We start from the raw sequence: 24366 nt of genomic DNA on the forward strand, positions 1-24366 counted from the left end.
TGTTTGATAAATACATATTTGCTTGTTGGGTAGTTAATTGATTGACAATCCTGGAAGATCTGTCTATACTGCAGCTCAGTAGCCTGACAAGGTTCAAAACTACTGTGTGTCAGGTTTAGTTGAAAGGAAAGAAAATGATGCTCTGGTTCTTGCCCATTTGGATGGTGCTTCTTTGATACATTCCCCATAGGCTGCCAGAGCCATTTACCATCTCAGAACAATTTGTTCACTTCACTCAGAAATTACAAATGTGTTTTGTCCAATAAATCTAAATATATTTTGTAGTAGTCATTTTTCTTAATAGAAGTGTTTTCCAGATGTTGCCCAAGTCTAGTCATCTGGGCCCCCTTCCAATAAATGTGGAAAGTTTGTTTTCATAGGTTGTCACTGTTGCTTTGGTCTAACCTTTTAACTAATTGGTTCATCCCAATATGTTTGCACCAATATATAAAGCTTCCAGGACTTCAGAGATACACACATGTCCCTTGCCCGGTAAGTAAAGAAGTCATCGTGCTTTCTTATTGATTTCTGACTTTTCAGCGCAGAAAGGAGATACCTTGTTGAAGGCTTTTGGGTAACTTTTATAGAGAGAGTAGTTTAGAAATGTGGAAGTTTTCTAGGGAACTATTTTTGTGGTGTTCATTTATTAAAGGGTTTTTTAAAAATATGTATTGAATAAACTGTTCAAATAAATACTTGGGAGGGTGGAATCCTACAAAATTTATTGCACTAAATTTTCTTGGAACTACATATTAATTTTCATCCAGTGACAATACTTAATAATTCTTTAAAGTATCTTAAAATGATAAATTTTAATTTTAAATTTAAGGTTTGAGTTGTTCCACTTAAAAAATGAAATATTTTTAATCATTAAGCTATTTGGAAATGATTGAGGACAGGTTAATTTGAGTGTCATAATTTAGCATTTTTATGTTTGTGATTTAAGGAGAACAGTAGCAAATCTGAACCAATTATTTTGATATGATATCCTCAGAATGATAAAAGCTCGATAATGATGTTATTTCATCATATTTAAACTAAACACTAGAATAGTATTGTGTTGTAAAATTAGTCATCTCCAGAATCTATAATCACTTTAAAATATTCATGATGATATAACGTATAGCTTTACAGTGAAATGGCTTTTTAAAATGACTAGTCTTCACCTTAAGTTGGCTGATGTGGTCTTTCATGCCAGTCATTTAATATTTTGTTTGATATTGCTTTTCAGAGAAGATTCAATATCTGAAAACAGCCATGGAATGGAAAATGCTTCCTGTTCACCTGTTGGTGTTTTTCCTTTTCTTGATACAAGTTTCTTCTCAAGGTACTTTAACCAAACAAAGCTGTGAAACTGTTTCTTCCCTGGTCTGAATCCTTCATATGGGGATTTCCACTAAAGAACAATTGCACGGCATTCTATTATCAATACTGTGACATTGGGATTTACCATTTTTTAAAAAAGTTTTAGCACACTACAAACCGTCAGGAGAATGTAAAAAGAATATATAAGCTAGCTATTATGTTTATGGGAGGGGAGAGGAGGAAAGAGAAAGTGCTCCCTTTTCCTCTGTATTTTATGTGAAGTGAATGTCTTTATCATGGTTGTTTTTCAAAATATTTCATCATTATCTGCAGGGTAAGACTGTAGATTATTAGACAGATGACATGCCTTAGAACTTCATTCAAATCCTTTCTCTGAAACATAATAGCTGTAAGATCATGGGAAAATAACATGCATGCTCCAGCCAACTCTCTAGGACTGTTGATGAAATACTAACCTGCATAATTGGAGAGAGTTTCCATGCTAGTAACACCATACTATAAAATCACAGAGCAGTTACACCTCTAGCAAAAAAGAGAGAGAGAGAGAGAGAGAGAGAGAGAGAGAGAGAGAGAGAGAGAGAGAGAGAGAGAGAGAGAGAGAGAGAGAGAGAGAGAGAGAGAGAGAAGTATGGGTTAAGGTTATTTGAGGATTAAATTAAATGAACACTCCTTGCTTTACTCTTTGGGGTAAAAAACATAGCCCTACCAACCACTTAGAATAAATGGCTTTTGTGACCACAAGAAACATCGCTGAAATAATGGATTAAATAAGTGAAAAATTAATTAGCTTCCTTTGGCCAATATAATGACAAAATAGCTTAACTAATCTTTTCATTGAATTAATTAAATGGACTGATTGATTATTTTTCTGTTAGGTAGTCCTGGTCTCAGTGTGGAAAAGTGTTATGAATGATCACTATTTATCTAATGTGATATCAAGATTTAATATACATGTATATATATATATATATCAATATATATATATATATATATCATAGTTGAGAGCTAGGAGAAATCTCAAATGTCATTAAGAATAATTTCTTGGGGGCAGCTGGGTAGCTCAGTGGATTGAGAACCAGGCCTACAGATGGGAGGTCCTAGGTTCAAATCTGGCCTCAGCCATTTCCTAGCTGTGTGACCCTGGGCAAGTCACTTGACCCCCATTGCCTAGTCCTTACCACTCTTCTGCCTTGGAGCCAATACACAGTATTGACTCCAAGACAGAAGGTAAGGGTTTAAAAAAAAAAAGAATAACTTCTTTATTTTATAGAAGAAGAAACTGAGGATCAGTAAGGTTAAATGATTTACCTAGGAGAGTAAGTTACAGAAATAGGATTTGAACCAGTATTCGGACTCCAAGTCCAGTGTCCTAAGTGTCCTTTGACTGAATCTGTATCTGGATGCTTTTTTGAAGGGGGATCCAAACATGGGGTTCCAGACCTTTCCTCATCAATAATCCATCTGTAATTTAGAGACTAAGAGAGTTGCCTGGGACAGTGAAAGTTTGAGTGGCTTTCCTTGAAAAATAAACCTCTGACTACAAGCTTGTCTTCTCTGCCATACTTCCTCTGATCTGGATAAATGTTATATACTATTCAATGTTTATAAACATATTTTAATGTACACTTAGAGTGAGTCTGCATTAAGAAAAAGGCTCAAATCTGTGATTTGTTTTTATTAGATTCTTTAAAATATCCGATTTCTGTGAATTGACCCCCCCCCCGGGAAAACACTTATAAAAATTCAGATTAGACATGATATAGTAAAATTAAATTTTTAATGTTCAAATGTTATAGTAAATAACTAAAATAAATACTGACTTCTGATTATTAAAATGGGAACGAAGACTATCTGTGCTAGATATTGTCTCAATGGTGTTCTTAGATTGATGAAAACAGATATAAACTTCTTAACATAAAGCTGAGCAGCTCAGTGAAGGTGAACCTTTCTAGGCCATGAAAATAAAATGAGAAACCTCCTCATTTTAACATAATGCCAATTTAATACTAATTTTCACAGATATTTACAGTCTAGTAAATGCTTTCTTCTTTCACAGTACTTTACTTTGCAGTGATTAAACTAAAAAAATGTGATTAATCAATGATAACATAGAAGGTAAGATACAAATTTCCTTTTTGAGAATCATAACTTGCCTACCAAGCTGATTTTTCACTTGTTCCAAAGGTCTACCATTCATAAATGAGTTTGAATATCTGATTTTTGTCCTGTTTGCTGCTTTCTTGCCTTCTTTTCAAACCCTTTTCACCCCTCCCCTTCATATATGTACATGATGTATACATATGTGTGTATGCATGTGTATATGTAAACGTATGTTTGCCTAAGAGGCTGAAAGTCATCCCAGTCTTCCATGTGATGTTTGTGGGTTTTGCTATTGGTGTTCTGGGTTCACTACCTTAAGTCTTTTTCAGCACATTTCAGTGTCCCTCTAGAGAGCAAAGAATTTTTTTTTTTATTCTAGCAGATAAAAGTAACTGTTTCATAACCACGGCTGTGTGTCTCATGGAGATTAAGAGGCTTTTCTCGTTTACTGCTTGATTATTGAAGGACAATTGTGCTTGTGTGTTGTAGTTTTGTTGCCTTGTATAGTTCCATTTGTTACTTTTACTCTCATTTTGGGATTTGACTGTTCCTCACTCACTTAATCTCTGAGTGTGAGTAACTGCCTTCCATAACCTTAAAGAACGATGGTTCCTCACCCCGAGATCATCTTGTAGCAGGAGTTACTGGCACAGCCAGCAAATATTTACACGGGATCCAAAAAATGTGTTTTCCACTCCTGGTAGAGGAACTGACATTGGTCATAATGTTGTGGCAAAAAACCCCATGAACTCCATTTTTTAATGCAAAACTATTGAAATGCCTAATGAGTGAATGCTCTTATTCCTAAGAAGATGACTTTCTGCCTCCATATTTTGGAATCCTTGGAAGGAGAAAGGGATATTATTGACAGACAATGGAATAGCAATCATGCATCCTTTCTATGATATCTTTTCCTCTCTCCATTCAGTGGGTACATAGACAAAACTTACCCACCCCCCTATGTCCAACCTCTCACCCCAATCCACCTCTTTTTTTTTTTTGCCATTCGATGTTTCCCTTGGTATCAGATCAGCTGGTTTGGTCATGTTTACACCAGTATTGTGTAATTTTAGATTTACCAAGCTGTGCAGGGAGATGTGGGGAAGGGTATTCTAGAGATGCCGCCTGCAACTGTGATTATAACTGTCAATACTACATGGAGTGCTGTCCTGATTACAAGAAAGTCTGCACAGTGGGTAAGTTCTTGAGCCCAAAAGGCCTTCTGCAAAGGAGCACTGTTCCCTGACATCCCTCCCTGTGGCCCTAGTGTCCCTTTTTATTTTGGAATGGGCTTCTGTGTTTCATCTCATTGTTGCATGTCTTTCCTTCCCCTCGCATAAATGTTGCATTTGTTGTACCTGAAAACAGCACTTTGGTTAATGAACCAGATAGAAAAACTGACTCTTTCATAGAGTTCTATGAAGTCAATACCCTTCTTTCACCCAAAATTCTGTTCTAGATGTGGATGGCAAAGCGTATGTATCTATACTTTTCTTTGTTATGTATGGAAAAGTTATAATTCATAATTATTTTTGAGAACTTAGAATATTTAATTGGTCATAGTGGCTCTAGGACATTCATATAAAGAATACATTATTCAACTGTTTAATATTGGCCATCAGAATGGTAAATAACATTAAACTATAAACAAGATGGTAGCCAAGGTGGAACCTCAATTAAAGTTGTGATCTCTAAAGTAATTTGGAAGTCAACAATGGATAATAAATTGGAATGGAAACGGATAATAAAATGGAAAAATAAATTAAAATGGATAATAAAAAATTGTCCCAACTTGAAATTAATTTCAAACCATTTTGTCTTTAACACAAAATCAATTTCATCTTCAAGATTGGGAAAATCATTATTGGGATTTGTTGAAGTGTCCCTTGCTTTTGAACTTACATGTAAAGACAATTGCAGAGTAGTTCAACAAGGGTACTAATTTAAATGTACCTTAATTCATTCAATGATCTTTTAAATATGGATGATTTTAAATGGTCATAACTGCTTGTAAATAGCCAATGCTGTGGAGATAAATCAGAATTATTCACATGCATTGATGTATATCACATTCATTCTTGGAGATAAATAATACAAGATCTCCAAGTCTAAACAAATACCCACTTATATAATGTTTGATGTTACAAATCCCGTTACAATAATTGAGATAAGTCCTGAGAGTTTATTTTAATAGAATTTGACTTCTAGTGGACATGAAACTTAGAAGTAGTGGAATGGGGCAGACAGGTGATTTGGTGAATGGAGAGCCAGATCTGGAGATGGGAGGTCCTGGGCTCAAATACTTCCTATTTGTGTGACTCTGGGCAAATCATTTAACTCCAGTTACCTAGTTCTTACAGTTCTTCTGCTTTGGAACTAATACTTCATATTGATTTTAAGACATAAGGTAAGGAGTTAAAAAAAAAAAAGAAGTGATAGGATCACTGTGAGAGGAGATAGTAAGGGAGGGGAATTTCACTTGGATGAAATTCTGCATCAGTAGTGTCAAATTCAAATACAAATGGTCTGCTAATCAATACATAAGGATTTCTATAAGTCTAATATCAACCTAGTTTTAAAATATAATACTATCTATGTCTTATTATATTTTTATTTGTTTTTGTTGAGTATTTTACAATTACATTTTAATCTGGTTCAGGAATTTGGTGGCCCTTATATAACCCTCCAGGAACATTTCTGACACCTCTGTCCTACAATACAGGCATTCCTGATTTACAAAACACCTGAAAATATCCTCTATCTACAAACAGCTGGCCTAAGTCACACTAGGAACAGAATTAGACTCCATGGAGTTTCCAGAGGGTGAAAAATATTCCTTTTTTTCATGTACTTTGTGTGGTTCTCACTATGGCTGTTAAAATAGAGCTATTGAGGACAGAGGAGATAGTGAAGAGACATTTCTGGTGTTTCCTGGGTCACCTAAGAAGACCTTTCCATAAGAATAATGGTATCAAAAATATATTTTTAAAATAATGGTATTAATAGAGTTAATATTCCCAAGACAGTCTTCAAATATCTATTTGAGCCATAACTCTGGACTATGAAATTACTTCTGAATTCAAGTGATATAAATTAATATCAGAATAATAATATCAAAATCCAAATCACAAACAATAATATCAAATAGCTATTTTGTGAAATAGGTATTTCACAGAATCCTATAATTTTAGATTTAAAGCTGAAAGTGACCTCAGAAGTCATCTTGTTCAACTTTCTTATTTTATGGACAAGGAAAATGAGTCTTAGAGAAGTGACTCGCCTAAGGTCATACAGGTGGCAAATGGCAAAAGTAGCATGTGAACCCTCTGGAGCCATTACTTTTTTCACTATACAATATGGCCCCTTCCAATTTATTCCAAAATATTTTATATAAAATTCCAAAATAATTTATATAGGCTTTTGTGGATTAGCTTGGGAATTTAACTACCATTCATACAACATTGCCTCTTTGGGAAAATGCTATCCAAATACTAAATAAGAACTGTCAAAATTTACTCTGGAATACAACTTTCTGCAAGTTGTGAAGTTATTTTGTATATGGTACAATGTGAACAGAATTTCATACATATACACCTGTGCACACCTAATCATTTTTTTTCTTAACATTTTGCTCTGGGTAGAGCTGTCCTGTAAAGGCCGTTGCTTTGAGTCATTTGCCAGAGGGAGAGAATGTGACTGTGACCCTGACTGTAAGAATTATGGCAAGTGCTGTCCAGATTATGAAGACTTCTGTGAGGAAAGTAAGTACCGCTCACGGTTCCAATCAAAGGCTTCCTCCAACATTTGTTTACCTTTTTTTTTTTAACCCTCACCTTCTGTCTTGGAATCAATACTGTGTATTGGCTCCAAGGCAGAAGAGTGGTAAGGGCTAGGCAATGGGGGTCAAGTGACTTGCCCAGGGTCACAGAGCTGGGAAGTGTCTGAGGCCAGATTTGAACTTAGGACCTCCCATCTCTAGACCTGGGTCTCAATCCACTGAGCTACCCAGCTATCCCTGATTACCTTTCTATCTCATTCCATTTTGAATTTTTAGTCTGGCTATGGTCATTAATTGATTTTTTCAGTTAAGGCAGCTAATACCTAAAACTGACTGCGTCAAGGTCATAATTTGACAAAAATCTATACCATTCAGTGGGAATTTTCTATAATTTACTAATAGTATACAATTAGAATATTATTCCATAGTATGTTATACTAATGGAATACACTATTATCCTAGGGATTAGTATGCAATAATAGCATAGAAGTAATAGTATATATGAAGTAGGTCTCTATACTAAGGAAATAACAGGTGCAGTCCCTACCCCTAACCTTACCAAGACTCACTAAGTCTAAGAAGGAAGAATAAGAACAACAAAAACCTTCAGTCCCAGATTATGTCTTTTGAGGAGCTTTTGCTTGTGAAAAGCTCCTTTCTCTTTGGTGAAAACAAGTTACTTTTGGGAAAGTGAATAAAAAATCTTATCTTCCTCCCCCCCCCAAACATTCTTTAAACACCTAAGGGAGATCTGGATCCTTTGGAGGAGAGGAGAAAGATAGGGAAACAGCTAAGACAGCCGGGCCCACTGGTAGATTTTGGCTGGTCAGTGCTTTCATTGGAGCAGATCCCAAAAAGGATGGAGACAACACCCTCCTAATTAAACACTTGAGCTCAGAACCCATGCAGCTATCAGAAGAACAGCGGGCTCTCACCCAGAGCCTTGGCATTTGTGTGAGCTGTTTATCATAGGAGAGCTGAGGAGAGGGAGGGGAGGTGGCTGGGTGGGGTGGTAATGAGGGGCTAGGGAGAAGGCAAGCCTTACAGAGAAAAGTATCTCATGGATCGAAAACTTTTTGACCAAACCTGTGATTTTCTAAAATTCAAAGATATTTTATTTTCCCAATTATTTGGAATAACAACTTACATCTTCTGATATTATAAAATACAAATTGTTTCCCTCTCTCCCTTTTCTCCCCCCATCTTGGAACTGGTAAACAATTTGCTCTGGGTTATACATGTATTCTCATGCAAAACATACTTCCATATTGGTCATTGTTGTAAGAGAATAATCATATAGAACTAAACCCCCCAAATAAAAACCATAAATAGGCTAATGGGAAAGATAGAATATTTTGATCTGCAGGCCACCCCAACAGTTCTTTCTCTGGAGGTGGAGAGGATTCTTTGTCATAGGTTCTTCAGAATTGTCCCATATCCTTGGAGTGCTGAGAGTCACTAAGTCTTTCACAGTTGTTCATCCAGACCTTTGATTTTTGGAAGGATGGGAGAACTCTCATTGTGGGAAAGTGTCTACTAATGAAGAGGGGCAACTCAAACTTAACATAATCTTAGAGGGTGGTCTGGAGGCCATGTGCTGATCAGCAATGTTCCCATTATTGTGCAGCTAATGTATATGAGCAAATAAACATACGAGTAAACTGAGGCTCAGTGAAGCGACTCATCCAGAGTCACACAGATAGTAAGTACTTGGCAGAGCTGAGACTCCCAAGTTCATGGCTCTTTCCATTTCATCACACATAGTGGTGATTTAGAACAGCCACCTTCACAAGTGACTGACTCAGTTATTTGTAGCTACAGACTAGCTACATGGACTTGTTTTCAGAAACATTTGCTCAGATCATGAGATATATTTGTAACTAAAAGTGAAAGATGTATCCAAAATGAAAAGGAATCCAAGTGTAGTTGGATTTTCTACTAACAGTTGCATGTTTTAGGAGTGATATGGACTGTGAAATTGGTACCAACTGATTGATCTTGTTTGCTCTCAGTACATAATCCAACAACACCACGGCCACCTCCAAAGATTCAGCGGCCATCTCCAGAAGCTCCTCAAACCATCAAATCAACAACTAAACGTTCCCCAAAACCTCCAAAGAAGAAGACCTCTAATAAAGTGGTAGAATCAGAGGAAATAACAGAAGGTAGGAACAAGATGAATGTGACAAAAGGAAATTTTCCCTCAGTAAATAATGCAACATGCAGATGGTGGACTGGTGTTAGTACTTTGTCATGGAACTGGGAAAAGTTAGGAAGATTCAAATACATAAGAGTCTGGTCAAATTATATGGAAAAAAATAGCCACTTGTGTAACATTTAAGGCTTGTGAAGCACGTTATAAATATTGCCTTATTTAATTCTCACAACCCTATGAGGTCAGTGTTTCCTCCATTTTATAGATGAAGAAACCGAGACAAGACAGATAGCAGCAACATGACTTGCCCACAGTTATATAGCTTTCTAATGTCTGGGGTAGGACTTGAAGTCAGATCTAGCACTCTAGCCAAATAGCTACCTCTATTTAAAATGGACATTTAAAAAAAAGAAAGTTGTCTTTCTTTAAAGTGCAGGTAAAATTGAAGCATAACCATTGATCTCTCTTTGGTTTCCTAAACTCCCAATTGAAATTTGGTATAAATCTACATAATTTTAAAAGTCCCTCTCAGGTCTGCTCTGAATTTGACTTCTAAGAATGTCATGCTTTTGGAGAGTGGTAGCAAGGATGGGATATGAGAAAGAAATTGGTCCAACCTGTATATATGGAGATTTTGAACCTATGACTTAATTCCCCAGAAGTCCTTAGTATTTCCCAAAATTCCCTATTATCTCACCTACATCTCTATTTTGGCGGGATCATGTTATTGGTATTTAACGGCGGTAACTCCTCCTATGTCTTCTTCTTTTGGGCAACAATCAGCAGTGATGGTGGTGAGTGGGGATGACTGAAAATGGCAAACCAGCCATGGGCACGTGGTTTTTTAATTTTTTATCCTCTTTATTCCTTGATTTCTAATGATCATTAATAAATCTCATAAAATATATTTTTATTATTTGAGATATAATTTAAAATTTTACAAACCAGTTCAATCCTCTTCTTTCATGACTTTGAAAGGGAATCCATCATGTGCAACTTGATTTTGCCCTTCACTCAAATCAATGCAGGCCATAGACATTTTCTGAGCAATAAAGGGCCAGGGTCCATTTTTATTTTATTTGAACTGGATGGATTACTGTGGAAAGGTTGCAGTTCACACAAAACACTTCTTTATTTGATTACAGAACATTCTGTTTCTGAAAATCAGGAATCCTCCTCTTCCTCTTCTTCTTCTTCCTCTTCAACTGTTCGGAAAACCAAGTCTTCCAAAAATTCAGCTGCTAATACAACAGCCAAGAAGAAACCTAAAGGTTTGAGCATTGATAAACATCTAATGCTCTATCAATGCTAACTTAAGATTTTATAACTTGAAAATATTTGGTGGAGGCAGTATGATTTGATGATTTAATTTTTAAAATTGGGGACAATAACTATGTAATACTGTGTTTAGAAGATACTAAATGACGATTTCTAGAAGATTTCTTGTTCTCTAAATATAGTATGTTTGAATAAAATTAGAAGATCTAATGCCAAAGGGAGGATCCTATAGGAAACTAATGACAAACCTCTTGTAGGAAATTATTGACAAACAAGGAACTTCCCAATTCTATTCAATCTAGTTCTTAATGTCTCTACTATGTGCTATGTACAAGCACTATGTACTTCTATTGGAGATACAAGAACAAAAAATTGTCCTTGTCTTCTGAGTACCCACACACATTTAAAACTTCACTATGGCTTATGTATGTGTATATATGCACATATACACATATGTACATACATATATACCCATGTATGTATGCATATATGGATTATCTATATATGTGAGTATATATATACAAACACCCACACAGCTAGGTCCAAATTCATGTGAATAATGAATCCCTCGAAATGGTTGTATGTATTCAAATTTGCATCATTTCAAATTCTATACTATATGGCCATTGGTTCCAGCCCAATGGAAGTAGGGAAATCTACAATGTGAATTCAAATAGTGCTACTACTTTGAGAAGTAAATTTGACAACACTAATTGGATACCATAGGTAGGAGGGGTAAGGGAAAGGAGAAGGAAGGCTCAAAGATGATTCTGAGGTTTAAGCTTGAGTCATTAGATGGTGAACTTCCATAAGAATAAGTTGGGTCTAAGAGAGATACGAAAACTGTAGAGAAACACTATTTGGCAATTCCTAGTCACCTTCAAGACTCAAAAGATTTCTGAGATGTATGAAATGCCGTTACCTTTTGGCATTACCATCTCCCCTTTTTCATCTTCAGCTGTTCCTCAGAGTCCAGAGCTATTTTTATTTTTGTACAAGATCTCATACATGACTTATCAGAATGCCAGAGTTTGCAAGATACTTTGATTTCTTGTTAATATCTCTGATGTTTAGAGAGTAGACTCAATTAGTGACTTCATTAAATCTTCAGTCAAATTACTGGACTAAAATAGTTCCAGCTTTGATGGTATTATTGTCTCTTTGTGTCTGGAAAAAAGGACTTGAAAACATAATCCAGGATGAAGGGAAGGACAATTAAGAGGGGGAGGAACAGCCAATATTTTCTGATTCCCTGTGGAAATATTGCTTATGTCTTCACTTCTCAGAAGAGGTGCTGTTATGAAAGGCCAGTGCTTATGCCTTATCACAAGAATTAGCCATGGAAAAGTTGAAAAAGATCTCAAGTTCAGAGAATGACTCTGCTATTGGAGTCACTCTGTAAACAGAGAAGAGAATTTCTGGATTATGGTACAATGATGTTTGGACAGAGGGGAATACATGGTCCAGGGTCTGGAGAGAACTGTAAATTAAATGAGTGGTCCTTCCATTTTTTCCTTCTTTTATCTCCCTATTTACCAAGCTGTCAGCTCATGTAAAATAACCTTGTCTCTGCTTTCTTGTTTTCGAATTATTCTTACTGCCCCTTTTGTTCTTTCTTTTCTTCCATCTCCAAAACCCTCCCTACCAGTTTTTACTCTATTCACCCCTCTTACTCTTTTCTCTGATGCTCATATATACCTCTCTTCCCAGTCAGTGACTCTACCCATGCTATTTATTCTTTCCTCTGTCGGGTGCATATTAACCAAAGGGGTCTCACATGTATTTTCCTCCAGGGTGTTGTCTACATCACCTGAAGTCATAAGCATCGTGGGAAGAACTGAAGGAAGGATATGATACACTTTTTGGTCTTTTTTTTTTCCTACTTCAGAAGTCCACATTGATCTTGTTATAAGTAAGAATGGAGTAGATAGAGAAAGGATAATAGCTCATAGGCATATGAATACAGGAAGAAAGAACTGGGGCTGAGACAAGGGTGTTTCTTGAGAAAACAGAAAAGGGAATCGGAATTAGAGGATGAGCAAGATAGAAATACAAGAGAAGAAATGAAGAGAGGGCACATTAGAGAAAGACAGTCATAATACCAGGAGGGATGGACATACCCATTTCCCCTGAAACTCCTTAAGTTACCCATGACTGTAGAACAAGAATATCTTATACTTTTTCAATGCTTTTTACCCATTTCATTAGTCTCTCTATAGGCCTAGATGACAGCACTGTAAGGCAAGGAGTACAGCTATTTACATTACCATTTTAGTGGTATGAAAATGGAAGCCTAGAGAAGTTACATGTCTTGATAAGATTAGTAGAACTAGTAAGTGAGAGAGGCAGGACCTGTATATAAATGTAATATAAAGACCATTCAAAGAATGACTTGAGATGTGCATTTTTTCCATAGCTAAAGATTCAAAAAAGAAGAGAACTCCAAAAGAAAAGCCTACTCCGGCACCTCCAGTTGTAGATGATACAGGAAGTGGAGTAGACAATGGACCCACTGTTGCTCCTGACACTGCTGTTCCTCCTACCTCCAAGCCCAATAAAGTCACCACAACGCCTAAAACAACCGCAGCACCACCACCAGTAACTCCCAAGGACAGTAATAAAGTCACATCTAAAGAGACAGCTACAACAACTGAAAAGGAGACTTCCACAGCTGCGAAAGAGACATCTGTTGTAACAAAAGAGATGACAAGTACAGATAAACAGTCCTCAACCACAGCCAAAGAGACAACAACTTCAGCCAAAGAAACCCTACAGACTACAGAGACAATGACAGCTGCTAAAGACCCTAAACCCACTCCTGAGGAAACTAAGCCCACACCCAAAGACCCCAAGCCTACACCTGAGAAGCCTAAGCCTACACCCAAAGATCCCAAGCCTACACCTGAGGAGCCTAAGCCTACACCCAAAGACCCCAAGCCTACACCTGAGGAGCCTAAGCCTACACCCAAAGATCCCAAGCCTACACCTGAGGAGCCTAAGCCTACACCCAAAGACCCCAAGCCTACACCTGAGGAGCCTAAGCCTACACCCAAAGATCCCAAGCCTACACCTGAGGAGCCTAAGCCTACACCTGAAGAACCTAAGCCCACACCCAAAGATCCTAAGCCTACACCTGAGGAGCCTAAACCTACAACTGACAAACCTAAGCCTACCCCCAAAGACCCCAAGACTACACCCGAGGAGCCTAAGCCTACACCCAAAGACCCCAAGCCTACACCTGAGGAGCCTAAGCCTACACCTGAAGAACCTAAGCCCACACCCAAAGATCCTAAGCCTACACCTGAGGAGCCTAAAACTACAACTGACAAACCTAAGCCTACCCCCAAAGACCCCAAGCCTATACCTGAGGAGCCTAAGCCTACACCCAAAGACCCCAAGCCTACAACTGAGGAGCCTAAACCTACACCTGAGGAGCCCAAGCCTACACCCAAAGACCCCAAGCCTACAACTGAGGAGCCTAAACCTACACCTGAGGAGCCTAAGCCTACACCCAAAGACCCCAAGCCTACACCTGAGAAGCCTAAGCCTACACCTGAAGAACCTAAGCCCACACCCAAAGATCCTAAGCCTACACCTGAGGAGCCTAAGCCTACACCCAAAGACCCCAAGCCTACACCTGGGGAGCCTAAGCCTACACCTGAAGAACCTAAGCCAACATCCAAAGACCCCAAGCCTACACCTGAGGACCCTGAGCCTACACCCAAAGACCCTGCAACTTCCCCCAAAGACACAACTTCTGTTCCTACTACACCTGAAGTGACTACAGTTGCTAAGGATAAAGTAACAGAAAATGATAAACCTACTACTCCAAAAATTACAACTGCTACACCTAAAGTAATAAGTACAACCACTAAAGTGACAACAAGGACAGTCAGTTCACCAAAAGTGACAACTAAAGTGACAACTACTACAGCTAAAGCAACAACTACTGCCACCAAAATGACAACTACTACCGCTAAAGAGACAACTTCAACAGCCAAAGAAACAACTGCTACATCAAATGATAAAACTACCACCCCTAAAGCTACAACTCCTACACCTAAAAAGCCAACTCCTAAGGCAACGCCTGCCCCTAAAGTGACATCTACCACAACAAAAGAGACAACTACAACCAAAGAAACAACTGCTGTACCAGATGAGACTACTACTCCTAAAATGACACCTCCTACACCTAAAAAGCCAACTCCTAAAGCAACAACTACTTCCACCAAAGTGACAACTACTACTACTAAAGAGACAACTACAACAGCCAAAGAAACAACTGCTACATCAAATGATAAAACTACCACCCCTAAAGCAACAACTCCCACACCTAAAAAGCCAACTCCTAAGGCAACGCCTGCCCCTAAAGTAACATCTACCACCACAAAAGAGACAACAACAACAACCAAAGAAACAACTGCTGTACCAGATGAGACTACTCCTGCCTTAAAAGAGACTTCTAAGCCTAAAGTGACAACTCCTAGACCTATGAAGACAACCACTACAACAAAAGAAACAACTACGAAAGATAAGGAAACAACTGTTGTAACAAAGGACAGAACTACTCCCATGGTTCCAACTCCTGTCCCTAAAGTGACAAACAAGAAGACTACACCTGCACCCAAGAAACCAGTAACTACACCTAAAATCATAACTACAAGTGAAGAAATGACCACCTTAGAGACATCAACATTAACTGAACTGAACCCTACAGCTATCCTTCAAACCACTCCTGGGTCCAACAGAAGACCAAATTCAGAAACAATAAACTCTTTTGCTATACCAGAAGTCACCCCAAAGAATGAGGGTTTAAATATTTTTGAGCAGGAGTCTTATGTGAATCCTAGACCACCTGTGTTTATTCCAATAGGTATCCCAGGTTCTAGCACCTATGTGGGAAGACCCAGTCAAGGCATTAGTAATGTTCCAATGATTTCAGGTAATTTGAAAAGTCTGATATTCTTTTATATTTTGATTGTAATGATATGGAATTATATTGTCTGAAATGGTTAGTTTTCGACATCAGGGAAATATATATTCCATCAGACTAGCCATTTCAAAGGAAAATGATAAGGTTGATAATCTGGAATTGGTTTACCTTGATATTCTTAATAGATGTTGACTTATTGAGGCTAGTTCTAGAGATCATCCCCTGAAAATGGGGAATGGGGATTCTTTTTTTTATTTTTTTCTAGAAAATAATTAGGATATTTTAGTTCTATTTTTTTTTTACCTGAAATGTTTGAGTAAATTATTACCAATCGATTCTTAAGAGTTTAATATGTCTTGTAAGCCTAAAAACAACAAAATAAGTAAGCAAACAAATCAAAAAACCCTATAAGCTCACCAAAACTTCTAAAAGATGCTTCAAAAACTTTGTTATATAGGCATAAGGACAGTCCATTCGATAGTTCCAGTAGTCTTTGAATTGAAAAACTCTTTTCTACCAGCTGCAACTGAGGTGCTTTCTGGTATCTTGAACGTGTCCACAGTTGAAATATTCCTCTAGGTGAGCAGGAATCTTCAGTCTTTTGAAACCAAGGGTACTAAATGGTACAATGACTATTCAGTGAGTCAAGAAAGTTCATTGTGAATATGTAGTTTTTAAGAGCTCTACATTTCTTTATTGCTAAAAAAGTTGGTTGAATTTTAGTCTGCCCTCTCCTTTAAACATTTTATCTTTTCACTAACATTAAAAAAAAAAAACTTTAATCTCACCATAAAAGGTGAAATGAAAACTTCTTTAATACTTAATACTTCCGTAGACTGTGAACTGGTTGATAAGGGTACTCCCTCAGCTCTCAGTGGTACTCTCTCCAGTAAATTTTCTCCAAGAAGCCCACCTATCATGCTGGGATTTTTCTCTCCCAAATAAAATTCCCTGGCCACCACTCCCCACTCTTATGCTATCTTCTTCTATTAGAATGAAATATCCTTGAGGGTACACTATTTACTTTCTTGCATTTTTATCACTAGCAATTACCATGGTGGTTGTTCCAGTCAGAAATAGACTAGACTTATGATTTCACTGGGTGAGGGAACAGACTCCTAGGTGAGGGAGGGAACTAGATCTACCTATTAAAGTTGGCACTTTTGTTGAAGTTTATAATCCTAGAAAGTTACCTTGAGTGAAGAGAGATTAAGTGAGTTGCCCAGGGTCACAAAGCCAGTATAAATCAGAGTTCTTCCTGTACCAACTTTCTATCTACTGTCATGCTGCCTCTGGTAAGCCCTTAATCAATGTTTTTGCTTTCATTCATTCATTCATTCTCCTTAGATCTTTCTATATGACTCCCTTGCTTTTCTAGGCATACTTTTTTGATAATTGCTTAGGCCACTTCTTACTGGTAATGTTTTTAGTCTACTAACATGTACTACATAGCTCTCTTTTGTTCTTAGAATAACTATAATTTTTATTCCTTGGATATAGTAGTATCCAATGACTTATAATGGAAATATAGTAAGTTTAAAAATGTGCTTATTTCAAGGAGAACATTACAGTCACAGAAAGCAGTGCAAATTTTTCCAAATGCAACCTAGACTGTTATCTTTACTACTTTTCAATTCTGGCTCTAATTTATTTTTCATCTGCAAAACTGAACATCAAAAAAAAATGAAGGCTTTCTACATTGGGTTAAAGTATCCTCACAGAATCACAGTTTTGGACTTGGGTTTGCAAATCGTTTAGGGATCCCAGAAACTTATTACATTGACGAGAATACTCAAAGTCTAGTGGTTATCTATCCAAGGCCACATGAATAAGACTATGAAATATATGATCTTCTCACCACCTTTGAAATCCAATCCCATCCCTTCTGGTTTGAATTATTATCTAAAAACAGAATAATTAGGATGAAAAAAACAGCTTATGTAGCAGAATCTGAAAAATGAATGAAAAAACATTTTTTTCTTCTTATTTTTAATAATTCCCTTCCCTTGCTTTGCTGTGCATTCTCCCACCAATGTATATTTTATACTAATTATTTCAGATGAGACTAACCTATGCAATGGGAAGCCAATAGATGGACTGACAACTTTGCGCAATGGGACATTGGTCGCATTTCGGGGTGAGCTGAACAGAAAAATCTCTTGTCATTGTATGATTTTGTGGTATTTATGAGAATAACCCAACTGTGAACTAGATCTACTTGTTGGAAAAGGGATTTATTTATATAATGCTGTCAGACATTGGAACTTTCAGATATTATCTGCAAAATATGACGAGTGAGAAATGGGGTTAACTACCAGGAATCTGAAGTGATATAAACACATTCAGAGATGCATTCAAAATACCTGAGCAGGAAAGATATTCTCAACTCATGAAATCATGCCATGGTTTCATTTCAGGCTGATGAGTACAATTTCAAGATTTATATTCCCTGACTTCCCTTTGAAAAGACATCTTGTTTTTGAGATGTCATCAAAGCTGATGCATAGATGTGCGTTTATCAAAAAGGCAGGAAGGGAAGCAGATGACTTGTTGGTCCCAAGTAGATGGTTACAGTATAAATTTCAGTTCTGTTAATCCTTATTCCTTATATTAGTGCCTTAATGCCTGTTGTATAGAGCCATTAGTTTTTCTGACCTGGGTACTCCCACTTCCTACATAGGCTGCAACTCTACCCCAATCTGACTTGACATTCTTAGTGAATGGATGTGATTAAAAGCATCATCACCTTGAGTCCTGGTGTGCTCTAATGGCAAAATCCACAGATTCCAGGTCACCACACCATGATAGAACTTGAGTTGGACTTGAAGAATAGCCATATTAACCTTGTAATTATGAGATTATTTTAAATCTGAAAATCTTGGTATCGGTCCTTTCCTGAAAACCCCTCAAATTTATTTCCTGACAAATTTTAATAGCTGTGCTATTATCAGTTTGAAAGTGTTAAGATTTTTACATGGGACAAGAATTATCAATAGTGCTAATAGTTTATTCATATAGTGATTTATATTTTTCCCAAATGTTTTCATCCGTACAAGGAAAGCTGTTTTGAAGAAGTTCCAAATGTACATTGGCATTTGAGATCACATTGTGACTAGGTTACTCTTGTCTTATATCTTTAGGTCATTACTTCTGGATGTTGAATCCATTCACTCCACCATCACCACCTCAGAGAATTACTGCGGTTTGGGGTATCCCTTCACCCATTGACACCGTCTTTACTAGATGTAACTGTGATGGAAAGACTTTCTTTTTTAAGGTGAGGAAAATAACTTGCCAAGGGAAAAATAGCAGCAGAAATTTTGCTCATTGATCGATGTATTACTTGGTCATGAGGGCTCAAAAAGATGGGCTAATGTCTCACAGAGCAATTTCCTTCTTGTTTTTGTTACGGATATTTAATGAGAGGAACAACGAAACCTAAAAGATAACCCACACAGTTAATGAGCCATGTGTTTCTAAATTCTTTCTCTTCTGATTCATAAAAAGATGAAGAATAGGCACAGAATTGGGTTCATCTCCTAGTAGACATATGTTTAATCATATAATCATTTAATCATCAGTATGGGCTATTCCTCTACCAATAACTGAAAACTCTATACCTTATTACAAACTATCATGAATTGTTCTGGTCAAAAATAAACAAGAAATATCTGGCTGTAAAAATTTCAGTAAATGAGCCTCTTTAAATGCAGTGAGGATGTTTCTCAAATGGCATATATTCACTGGGTCCATAAAGAACATCTCGTTTGGTAGAACACACCGAGTAATTTATCTTGCCCTCCCCAAAATGACGAGTAACTTCTATTAATCTCCCGTTTCGTGTACTCTCTGTTACTGTCAAATTGGTTGGCTAACTATTCTCCATACATAAGTCTCTCTCTTCCTTTGGTCCCTTTGCACAAATGTAGCATTTCCCAGAATGCAATCCCTTAGCTCCATTTCATATAATCCCTACCACCTCAGATGCCAGTTCCCCAATTAGGCTTTTCCCAACATAAGCCTTTCCCTCAATTAGGTTTAAGAACACTTTCTCTTGATGTATACATTACCAGAATGTTTCTTTCTATCTACATTGTATATAATAGTGTTATCTCCCTGAGGGCAGAACTATTTCAATTTTGTCTACTCCCTAACACCCAGTTTTTAAATTTCATTGGCTGGTTCCCTCCCTTATTCCCTGTTTGCTTTGGACAAGTCACAACCCAGTTTCTTTGTCTATAAAATGAGAAGAGTCGGACTAGTTGACCTCTAAGGTCTTCCCCACTTAGGTCTATGGTTCTGTGATCCTAAACAAATTTGAATTACTAAAGCTAACTTACAAAAAAACAAACCAACCCCCCTCCACTATGTTCAAGGTTTTACCATAAGCATTTATTTTTTGAAGTATTTATTCAATTCTCCCTGCTCCCGCAAGTTCTACTAATATTTCCTGTTTCACATTCTAGGATTCTCAGTACTGGAGGTTCACCAATGATGTAAGAGATCCAGGTTATCCTAAACCTATCGTTAAGGGATTTGGAGGTCTAAATGGGAAAATAGTGGCAGCTTTGTCTGTAGCTAAATACAAAAACAGGCCTGAATCGGTTTATTTTTTCAAGAGAGGTAGGTAGTGTTTTAAAATTATCTGCAGATTTCATTGACACTTTTAAGACATGTACAAAAATCAGCATATTTGGTAGCCTAAGTTTTGGTTGCCAGGGAAACATCCATCTATTTAACTTGTGTTTACTACACGTTTTACTGATATCGAAGTTATTTTTTGGCTACAGCTGCCTTGTACATGGGGAGTGAAGTGGTTTGGGTTGTACTGGCCAGTTTGACTACTCTTTTGCTGCCTGATCTGTAGAAAGTGCATAACATTTTTAGATTCCATTTTTCCTGATTTATAAATTGAGGGGGCTAAATTGGGTGAACACAAAAGTTGCTCTCTTTGCTAATTACTTTGTAATTATTTGATGATTTTTACTTTAATGCCTCTTGGAATCATCTTTTTGGGTGCTTGGAACATAAGAAACATGAATAATAAAACCAGTTCATACTTTCAAAGTTACTTTTTACCTTTTCTTAAATGAACAATTTTCACATTATAGTCTATTTCTATATTAGGTGGTACCGTTCAGCAGTATACCTACCAGCAGGAACCAACTAAAAAGTGTTCTGCAAGAAGACCCACCATGAACTATTCAGTTTATGGAGAACCTGTCCAAGTCAGGAGGCGTCGCTATGAACGGGCTATCATTCCCTCCCAAACACATACCATCAGGATAAACTATTTACCTGTCAGAGTCACTTATCAAAAAGGTAAACCACACATTTTCTTATATATCTTGTTAGGAACAAATGAAAATTTAAACAATTGGGCTTCATATATTCAGGCCACGTGCAAATATCTAAGCAGTCTGAGTTTGGGGGTCTAGTCTTTAAAATTATTGCCTCTACTTATGTTATTTGTTTGACACAAACCCCTTATTTCCCAGGAATTACCCAAAGATCAGGGCCATATTGTTTACCTCACTTCTCTGGGTTTGGGAAAGGGGTTTCAGTTACTCAGGTTGGCTCATGGCCTGATTTACGTTCATATCTATTATTTGAACACCTTTGGTGATATTAAAAAATGTCACACACAGGTTTCCTTCATAATGAATTTAAAGTGAATTCAGTTTGGAGAGGTCTTCCAAGCATGATTACCTCAGCTATTGCACTGCCTAATATTAGAAAACCTGATGGCTACGATTATTATGCCTTTTCCAAAGGTAAGTGATTTTAGGATAAAACAAAAGCTGTATGAGCTATCTATTCAATCTTGAATTAGTTAATACATTTGTAACCTGATAAGTAGTTTTGTTATGATCTTCAATCAAATATTTAAAAAATTATGATCTAGCATTATGAAGCTTAGACTTGGGAAAAATTAATGATTTATGTTAATTAAATTAATTTAATTAGCCTTAATTTTTTTCCCTAGTGCTTCATTATTTTAGATTAGTGTGGATATTTTTTTTGGGGGGGGGGGAGGTAATGAAGTAGGTTGAAGAATTTGACATATGACATGCACATTAATTCAAAAAAGATTTCATTTGTTGCTTTAGAGTCTAACTCTAACTCTTTTAAAGTCTAACTTGGATTCAAAGCTCAACTCTTTCACTGACTATCCGAACGATGTTAGGAAGGTCCTTTAACCTATCTGGGCCTCAGTTTCTCATCTATAAGATATCAGAAATGAACTAGATGATCAAAGATCTAAATCCATGACTCTTATGCTTTGGAAAAATGCTCATTTAAAAAGTTTTAGTAGTATTAGAAATGAAGTCAAAGCTCATATTTCAAATTATTAAGTGTCTTATTTGTCAGAAAATGCAAATGTTCAAATGGGACTGTTGTGGAATAATGAAAGCAAATTATTATTATTTTTTAAAAATTTCTTTTAATTTAGATCGCTACTACAACATTGATGTGCCTACCAGAACAGCAAACTTGATCACCACCCGATCTGGACAAACATTATCCAATGTCTGGTATAAATGTCCTTAAATCTGATTTCAAAAGATGATATGAAAAACTTAAAATAATATTTTGACATGGAAATAATTTTATTAATAAAGGTGTTGAAATGTATGCATACCAATTTAAGTACAAAGCACTTTTAATCTCAGCAATCATTACACTAAAACAGTAGCAGATTTGACAATCTTATTCACAACTACAACAATAGTATACAAAGCTTTAATTAATGTTTCCTCTGTTTAGTCCTCCTCTGCCTCCCATTGCATGGGTTACACCTGTAGGAGGGAAAAAAAGAAGGAAATATAAACATTCCCCTTAAAAAAGTTTATCAAGAAGGGCATGAAGTTTTCTACTTTACTGTTATTTTGGGCTAGAATCTAACTATTTTCAGATTTTATTACTATCACATCTCTAAAAATAAGTTTCACACTTTCATGACACTAAGATTCAATATGTGATATCTCTGTGGGAAAGTAGGAAACAAAGGAACTATTAAAATAGAGTCCTTTGTCTTTTATTAGTGGAATCACACAAAACATGCTTTTTCTTATATATAAAGGAAACAAAGGAAGTGATGGTTAAAGATCAAACCCAACATTCTGATTTTTCAAATTTCATTTTAAATGAGGAAAGAGCATGATTGAATGTGTCATTAAATGTAACACAATGCAATAAATCTCTTCCCCCAAATTACTCCCAGAAGTATACATATTTGGTAGATGATGTCAATTTGCTCAGGTTTAGGGAAATGGCTCTGATTCATCTGAACTAATTCCCTTCTTCAACTCCAAACATGTTCTCAGTATTAGAGACTCTTACCTCTCTGTCGGTTAAACTGACGACCCCGGACCCCTGTTCTCAAAGTCTGAGGCTGAAGCCTAACTCGTCTGAAAGGCTTAGGTTGATTACTGCTGGTATCTGAGAAGAGAAGATAGCTTAGCTGAAGCAAAAAGCTAACTGAATGAGTGGATATAATTTCAAACAGATGTCCTTTTAATTTAATGTTTTTAAAAACTATTTAACTCTGTAATATGTTGAATCTTAAAAAATAGAAATAAAAAGCTCAGAATGAACAAAGTGCTTATGTTTTTTTCTTAGTCAACTAAATGACATTCTAATTTCATATTATAAAAAACCTCCAAGTAAGAGAGCCAACTAGCCTGCCTACTCTATATAATTGTTAAGAATTACGATTTCTCTTGTTGAATGAAAATAATTTATGAAAACAACCACTTTTTAAGAATGTTTCACTTATTCTTTGCTTAAAATATCTTCATCTTAAATGACTAGTTTCTTCTTCTTAAACTGAATGTCTAATGAAGGAGAAAGAGCTGATGTTTCCTAACTATTTCAATAAACATCTAAAAACCATAACTATGAACTTTACATACTACATATAGACAGCTACAAGTACTTTGAAGTTTACTTCATATTTATATTTCTTAGGAAAAAACTTCTGGGGGGTACATCAGAATAAAATCTAAGTATGGCATATTCCTCAACTTTGGCAATGGAAGAAAACATTGGTGGAAACGGAATTTTCAAATAGAATATACAAACTAGGCAAGAGGGTACTAATTCTCCCATATTGGAGGAAATGTTCATTGAATTTGGGTGCTGCTAAAAAGAGTCCTGAATTTCCAAAAGAAATGAGTGCAATTTTCATGATCTATCTGTGGAGAAAAGTAGTGTGCTATATATAGGAGAAAGTACTGATTTTGGGAGTTAGAAGAGATGTGACTTCAAGTTCTAGATATGACACTTATTAGTTAGGTGACAAGGGATGAAATCATTTGACTTCTAAGCACCTTAGTTTTCTCCTCTGGAAAATGGGAATACTTGAATTTTTTATAATCTTGCCACAAAGAAAAAAATGACAAAGTATATGGAGTACTTTGTAAAACTTAAAGTGCAATATAAATATGTCAATATTATGTTCCTCTACAATTGTTCTCTACAGATGCCTTGTCCTCCTTTCTTGTAATTGGCCTAGAAATTTCCAGAAGGCAACATTACACAACTGGTAACTTGTTTTTTCCTCTAATGTTGTATCCAACATTAGAGCCTGACACAGAATGAGCTTTGTGACAGAGAAAATGAGAGGGTGGTGGGGTGGGCTGGTCTTGGGAACAATAAGAAAATCCAGAGTAAAAAAATACTGAGATTATCAAGGGATCAGCATATTATTAAATCAATGATTGAACAAGCCTATGTTACAACTAAGAAATAATTTTCAAGTTTCAGAGTAACATAGCTTACATTTATATAAAA

At 36.4% G+C, this 24366-nt stretch overlaps 2 protein-coding genes across 9 annotated transcripts in view; one reads left to right on the forward strand and one right to left on the reverse strand.

The window, feature by feature from the left end:
- Nucleotides 1-478: 478 nt before the first annotated feature.
- PRG4 (proteoglycan 4) lies at nucleotides 479-23172 on the forward strand. Of its 2 annotated transcripts, XM_001375819.5 has the most exons (13): nucleotides 481-492; nucleotides 1232-1327; nucleotides 4500-4622; nucleotides 7068-7187; nucleotides 9217-9369; nucleotides 10505-10630; nucleotides 13054-15579; nucleotides 17630-17707; nucleotides 18711-18847; nucleotides 20037-20193; nucleotides 20698-20892; nucleotides 21219-21344; nucleotides 22025-23172. In XM_001375819.5, the coding sequence occupies exons 2-13, from the start codon at nucleotides 1258-1260 to the stop codon at nucleotides 22120-22122; spliced, it is 3909 nt and encodes a 1302-aa protein (XP_001375856.4). In that variant the 5' UTR covers nucleotides 481-492; nucleotides 1232-1257; the 3' UTR covers nucleotides 22123-23172. The 2 variants fall into 2 exon arrangements, with proteins under 2 accessions (XP_007481031.2, XP_001375856.4); XM_007480969.3 differs by lacking the exon at nucleotides 4500-4622 and having other exon boundaries at nucleotides 479-492.
- TPR (translocated promoter region, nuclear basket protein) overlaps nucleotides 22163-24366 on the reverse strand; it is a 94584-nt gene continuing 92380 nt past the window's right edge. For all 7 annotated transcript variants that reach the window (XM_016430011.2, XM_056815654.1, XM_007480967.3 and 4 more), the window contains 2 exons: nucleotides 22915-23013; nucleotides 22163-22370 (listed from right to left, as the gene is read on the reverse strand). In XM_016430011.2, coding sequence (XP_016285497.2) covers nucleotides 22315-22370; nucleotides 22915-23013 — 155 coding nt within the window. In that variant the 3' untranslated portion in view covers nucleotides 22163-22314. The remainder of the gene's footprint in view (nucleotides 22371-22914; nucleotides 23014-24366) is intronic.

Source organism: Monodelphis domestica, chromosome 2 (assembly GCF_027887165.1).
Source record: "Monodelphis domestica isolate mMonDom1 chromosome 2, mMonDom1.pri, whole genome shotgun sequence".
NCBI lineage: Eukaryota > Metazoa > Chordata > Mammalia > Didelphimorphia > Didelphidae > Monodelphis > Monodelphis domestica.